This window comes from Mus caroli, chromosome 19 (assembly GCF_900094665.2).
Source record: "Mus caroli chromosome 19, CAROLI_EIJ_v1.1, whole genome shotgun sequence".
NCBI classification, from domain to species: Eukaryota; Metazoa; Chordata; class Mammalia; order Rodentia; family Muridae; genus Mus; species Mus caroli.
The window spans coordinates 35,431,595-35,438,622 of NC_034588.1; the positions used below are offsets into that span (position 1 = coordinate 35,431,595).

General features: G+C 40.4%; 1 protein-coding gene across 4 annotated transcripts in view; it reads left to right on the top strand.

Annotated features, from left to right (window-relative positions):
- Nucleotides 1-7,028, top strand: part of Tbc1d12 (TBC1 domain family member 12) — a 74,320-nt gene that overhangs the window by 25,551 nt on the left and 41,741 nt on the right. For 3 of the 4 annotated variants that reach the window (XM_021151623.1, XM_021151624.2, XM_029472731.1), the window contains one exon: nucleotides 2,936-3,059. In XM_021151623.1, coding sequence (XP_021007282.1) covers nucleotides 2,936-3,059 — 124 coding nt within the window. Of the gene's footprint in view, nucleotides 1-2,935; nucleotides 3,060-5,827; nucleotides 5,975-7,028 lie in introns of those variants that run through there. The other variant, XM_029472732.1, reaches the window with a different exon arrangement.

The window sequence follows — 7,028 nt, forward strand, 5'->3', positions numbered from 1 at the left end:
ACTCACTTTGTAGACCAGGCTGGCCTCGAACTCAGAAATCCGCCTGCCTCTGCCTCCCGAGTGCTGGGATTAAAGGCGTGTGCCACCACGCCCGGCTAAAATTCTTTTTTAAAGAATTCTACATAGTGAATTCCAGGAGAGGCAGAGAGAACCTGTCTCAAATAAATAAATAAATAAATAAATAAATAAATAAAAGTAAATCTCACAAACTAAAAAACCATTTTGTGCACATGAGTACAGTGTTAGAGGACGCCAAAGGAGGGTGTTGGATTCCCTGGAGCTGGAGTTACAGGCAGTTGTTAACTGGCCTCTGTGGGTGCTGGGAATTGAACTCAGGTCCTCTGGAAGACTGGTATGCGCTTCTTCAACTACTAAACCATCTCTCCAGCTCTTCTTTCTAAACTCTTGAAAGTGTCCTTGATGCAGGCAGGAAACATTCTGTTCATCCACGTGTTAATATTTTCACTTAGCTCCTGCATTTCCCTGATAACCTGTAGCTCTCAGTGGCTTCCTGTATTTTTTAGAGTGGTTAGATTGATATAACATTATGCATTAATAATCTTATTGTTTAGGCTTTTTCATAGGTGGTTTCTGGAATGTTTCTCTAGATGTTTTCATAATTTGTTGTTGTTGAGAATTATAGGCATTCTAGAGACTATGTTACGCTTGCCTTTCCACTTCTTAGCACTTGCTGGGTTTTGTTTGATGAAAGCTAGCATTTATTTTTACAAGCTATTTTTTGCAAAGTGTATTTTTAATATGGCTACATGTTTCTATTCTGTGGTCTGCTAGTAACACAATGTTTTTTCTTACACTGCTGGCTTCAAAAGTGGGATTGCAAAGATTCCTTCCTCATTTAGTGCTTTGACAGCCACACAAACTGCTGCTGGGGCAAAAGTGAAACCGATGCTCATGTCTGTGCCAGTGCCCAGGTTGCTCCCAGACCAACACTGTGCACAGTGTCGTGATTTGAAGGCTGTGATCCACTCTTTTTCTAGTACTGGTCAACCACTCCACTGTCACAAGGAGTAGAAGGGGCTGCTCTAGTGATGGGGTGTGGTAAATGGTTTGTGTATATTTCTCGTGTTTAAAAACATCAGTCGTCTTCTCTATCTGGTTATTAAAAATATCTGATAAAGCTCTGAAGTTCTAAGGTTATTTCATGTTTAGTTCTACTTGGTGGAAGAGATGATCTAAATTTCATATGCTGTCCACTTTGTGGTAGTGATGTGTTTTGAAGTACAGATATTTAAATTTGATAAGGTTCAGCTCAGAATCATTTTTATTTTACGAATTTTCCTCTTGGTGTCACTTCCAACAGTTCTTTACATAAACTATGACAACAGAGGTTTCCTTCTGTTGATTAATGTGGACAGAAGGAGGACTTTTGGAATGAAAGGAACATAATAGGGAAGAGAGCCCCGCAGAGTTGCCTGGGGCCAAGGCACAGGTGACTTTGTGGCAACTGGATTGAGAACTGGTGAGCTGGTGTTGATAGGTCTTTGGTGCCGTCAGTTTCCAGGTGCAGAGAGATGCAGGGATGCCGTCTCCAGGCTGAGCCTGTCAGTTCTGTGAGAGACTACGAATTCTGGGCATATGCCCCCTGGATGTACCATGGCCATATCATTGCCCATTGTGCAACAGCTAGACACCACAGGGAGGCCCTTCGTCAGCCACCACCCTCCCCCAGGTGCCCTCTACTGAGAAAGCTGAACAGAAGTTCATTTTAAAAAAAGAAATACTGAAAGATTTCTATTACTACAGAACATATTTTGGAAGATGAATGTGAGCCGTGAGGCATAGTTGATAAAGTGTGTCCATATATCAAACATTTAAACTAGTCAATCACTGGGCAAGTGAGATGCCCTAGTAGGAAAGCACTTGCCGTCAAGCCTGACAACCTGAATTCCACCCTCAGAACCCACAGGATGAAGAGAGAAGCAACTTCCACAGACTCATACACACAGTGCCACAAGCATGTATACATGCATACACACAATAAAAAGCAATCAATAGCCGGGCAGTGGTGGCGCATGCCTTTAGTCCCAGCACTTGGGAGGCAGAGGCAGGCGGATTTCTGAGTTTGAGGCCAGCCTGGTCTACAAAGTGAGTTCCAGGACAGCCAGGGCTACACAGAGAAACCCTGTCTTGAAAAAACCAGAAAAAAAGAGAGAAAGAAAGAAAGAAAGAAAGAAAGAAAGAAAGAAAGAAAGAAAATGTTGCATTACCTGAGACTGGAGAGATGACTAAGTAATGAAGAGCTCTTATTCTGGCAGAGGACTTGGGTTCGATTCCCACCACCTGTGTGGTGGTTCACAACCATCTATAGCTATAATTCAGGAGGTCCAATGCACTTTGACCTTCAGAGGTTCGTGCATGTTCATGGTGCACATGATACATTCAGGCACGTAACATATCCACAGAAAATAGAACAAGTATTTTTTAAAAGTATTATATTATCTAAGCTCTTGAACTCTCAGATTCTTGGCCTTTGTAATCAAGTTTCTGAATAATGGGCTTAAACTAAATATATTTAATTTATGGCTCTCACTTTTTTCTTATTGTTAACCTTGTCAGTATTTTTGTTGATGGCTGGGCATGGTGGCATGTATCTGTAATCCCAGTTCTTGGGAGGTAGAGGCAGGAGGATCAGGAGCTCACTGTCATCATAGGCTATGTAGGTAGTTGGAAGTCCGCCTGAGGATCAGATATTCTGCTTGAAAAAAATAAATCTATATGGATGTTTCTACTAAAACATTTGCATAAGTCAGATAGTCTTAACTGACTTATTCCAAGCAATTTTAGTATAAGTATTAGGGATAATTTTTATCTAAAATATTTTAAATTTGCTTTGGAAATAAATATGCTTTGTAAATTATTAACTAATAGTTCCCTAGTTATGGAAAACAATTCATGTAAATTTTCTGTGTTTCAGAAACCTTTTCCCAAAAAGGACAAAGGAACTCAAATCAGTTGTCCATAGTGCTCCTGGCTGGAAATTATTTGGTAAAGTCCCTCCCAGAGAAAATCTTCAGAAAACCTCCAAAATTATTCAGCAGGTAAGTACTAAAATGACTGTGAAGTTTCCCAGGGCTCTTACAAGCATTGCTCATTTGCCAGGTGAGACCATGAGAGTCTCAGGTGGCAGGGTCACCCCAAATTTGTACATAGTGAAAACAAGCCAACATGGGCTACATAATGGGGCCTGTCACAAATAGAGCATTGTTTTCTTTCTTAAAAGTTTTTTAAAAACTATGTTTTAAAGGCTTATTTTTATCACATGTATGGATATTTTGCCTGTATGTATGTAAGTGCAGCTTTGTGTGTGGCTGCCACCAGCAGAGGTTAAAAAGAAAAAGAAAAGCATCAACCCCTGAACCCGGAGTTAAGATGATTGTGAGCGGTGGGCTGGGAAGCTGGGCGCTCGTGCTCTGCAGCTCAGTGCGCTCTCTCAAACACCAACAGCCCTCAGCATCATTTTCTTGAAAATTAACTACTTCATTTTTATTTTTCTAGATACAAACTTTGGAATTATAGGTACTTACTGTAGCTGTCTTAATATTTTTTTAGAAGACAGGCTGCAATGTTTTTCTACTATATACTAAGGTTGTGGAAATTCTTTCAAGTAGCTAACAGGTGGGATGCAAGGCTTAGGTGAACACACTCACTGTGCACAGCGCAGGTTAGTGGACTGCAAAGCAGTGAAGCTGGGTCAGCCTGAACTGTTCTAAAACTCAGCTGTTGTTTGAAAGGAGCTTTCCAGCCTGGCATGGTGCTGCAGCCTTTAATCTCAACATTCACACTTGGCAGGTAGAATTTAGTGGATTTCTGCAATTTCAGAGCCAGCCTGATCTACATAGCAAGTCTCAGGCTAGCCAGGGCTACATAGTGATACTTCATCTCTAAATAAATACTAAACAAACAAATTCTGTGTTTTCCTGCCCAAATGGAGTTTACCGTATTTTATATAGCCAACATCTATAAAAAATGTTAAAAGTTTTTATCTTTATTTATATTAAAAAACTTTATTCAAGGAGTTAATAATGTTTCTTTCATTTCTCGAGTAATAATTTTTTTTATTTTATCTTGTTAATGCTTTTTAGATCTTTAAGAACACTTGGCTAGGAATGGAGTGGAATAGACTTATAAATCTCAGCTCTTTGGAGCCAAGGGAGGAGGGAGAACTGCAGAGAATCCAGGACAATCCTAAACATAGCAAGATCATATCAGCAGTACTGCATGTCATAAACCAAAATAAAAGTTAAAGCACTGTTATGTTGGGGATGCAGCTCAGCTGGTAGCGAGCTTGCTGGCATGCGTGTACAAAGCCCTGGCCCGTTTGATCCCTCAGCACTGCGTAAGCTGGGTACAGGGGCACCATGCCTTTAAGTCTGCTTTATAGGGAGCTTGAGGCCAGCCTGGGCTACAAGACCTGTCTCAAAAAGTAAAGACATTTAATTAGTTTCATTAAAGCAGTAAGTAGTTTGTGTAGGTGCAGGGGCTTCAGAGTTCTGTAATCCCCAAACTTTAGCCTGCTTACTTGGTGTGCAGAGGAGACATGTGGGTTATTTATATTTTTGATGCAAACTCAGTAGAATTCTACATTTGTCAGGCAGGGTCTAAGCTGTTAGGAAGGATGTTGTTTTTTAACATTGTGGTACTACATACTTTTCAATGGCCTTATCATTGTTAATGGATTTTCTCAGATTAATGTGAGAAAAATCTGGGTACAATATTAGAAATAGAATTGGATTTAAAATGGGGATGATACTGTCTAATCCTAAAACAAGATTTGAGAAGTTTGTATAGTATGCAATAGACATTTGTCCAATTGTGGTATATTATATAAAAATATCTGGAGGCTGGAAAAATGGCTGCACAGTTAAAAAGTGTGTACTGTTTTTGCAGAGTACCTGAGTTCATTTCTCAGCACTCACGTCAGATTCATAACTACCTGTAACTCCAGTTCCAGGGATGTTAACACTTTCTTCTAGACTTTGTGGACACCTGTACTTGTAGTCACATCACACACACACACACACACACACACACACACACACACCTAATTAAATATGAAAAGCAGTGGGGGCTGACATGATGGCTTAGTAGTTAAGAGAGATCTTAATGTTTGATTCCCAGCACACGCATCAGGGCTCACAACTGCTTGTGACTTCAGCTCCAGGGAATCTTAACAGTTCTTGTCTCTGAGGGCACCCCTACAAGTGACATACATAGATACACATGGAGACACACAATTAAAATCAAAATAAGCTGAAATAAAATCTGAACATAATAGTACGTGCTATAATTCTAGTTTTGGACTTTAGGCTGTCTTACAGGAAAATACTGAGTTTCAAGTTTCAGGCCAGCTGAGGCTATCTTAAAAAACAAACAAACAAACAAACAAAAACAAAATCGGAAATCAATGTATGTGTGACTGTAGTCTGGAACTTACTCTTTAGATGAGGCTGGACTCAAACTTACAAAGATCTGCTTGCCTTTGTGTTTTGGGTGCTAGGATTAAAGGCATGCACCACCACATCTGGCTATACGTATATTATTTTTTAATGCTTATTTAGTATTAAGATATTATTTTAAAGTTATTTACTTTGTATATATGGGTGCTTTGTCTGCATGTATGTCTATGCACCTGTGTGTATAGCTGGTGCCCACAGAGGTCAAAAGAGAGTGTTAGATCCCCTGGGGTGTGAACTGCTCTGTGGGTCTTCTGAAAGAACAGCAAGTGTTCTTAAACCACTGAGCCATCTGTTGAGCCTCTGTTAAGATATTCTTTAACTCTTCTATTGTTTTGAGGTCTCATGAAGCCCAGGTGGACCAGGAGCTGGCTGAGATGCAGTATGACCTTGATCTCTGTTTCACCTGGTTCTGTCTCCATACTGGCTGAGATTAGACACCTTTAAGCCTCTGCCCTGGTTTAGGCAGGACAGAGGCCCTAGGGCCTCTGATACCCTAGGTAGGCACCCTCCTGATTGAGCTACATTGCCAGTACTCTACTAAGGTAGTCTTACTGAATTCTTCAAACATGGCTATTTGTTAATAGGACTACTTCTTATTTCATTTGGTTTAGAGTATGAAAATTATTACTAAGACAGCAATAACTTCGTTAACCTAAAAAAGCTCAGAACTTCTGTCATAAAGTTGTGTGTGTATGTGTGTGTGTATGTATGTATGTATGTATGTATGTGTGTGTGTGTTCATATATATATATATATATATATACACATACATACTGTGAGATTAACTTTTGTCTAGCTGAGTGTGGTTTTACACTAAGGAGCCCAAGGCAAATAGATTGCTGTTAGTTTTGCCATTAGTTGGAGGCTGGCCTAGGCTACTTAGGTGGGAGGGCTTCCTAGGTGAGACTGTTGGAAAAAAACCTCCCAGCCAATCAAAACTTTTGTCTGTAGTTTTTCTAGATCAAATTCTCCCTCAAGAGGCCAAACAGTTGTCTTGCTATAGAAGGCTTGTTAAAGTATTTTTTCTTTTTTCCATTTCTCATGTGTGTGCATATGCATGCACTTGAATACCATGTATGTGTGGAGCCCCAAAACTTTGGGAAGTCCATTTTCTCTTTTCATGTGAGTCCTGGAGACTGCACTCACACTCTAACTGTGTCAGGAAGCACCCTTACTTCCCATGGCCTTTCTCCTGTGTATCCCTGACTCTTTGTTTAAATCATCCTGCTGACCTCTTTCCTGAGACTGTCCTTTTTCAAGGTGGGTGTGGCTTTTTCTTATACAAATAGATGTTTACAACCTTATGTGTCTATGCCCTCCTCCTTCTTTTTCTGAGACAGGCTTTCTCTGTGTAGCCCTGGCTACACACACACACACACACACACACACACACACACACACGTATACTTACACATAAAAAATAAATGAGCTAGCACTTGGGAGGCAGAGGCAGGAGGATTTCTGAGTTCAAGGCCAGCCTGGTCTACAGAGTGAGTTCCAGGACAGCCAGGGCTACACAGAGAAACCCTATCTCGAAAAACGAGAGAGAGA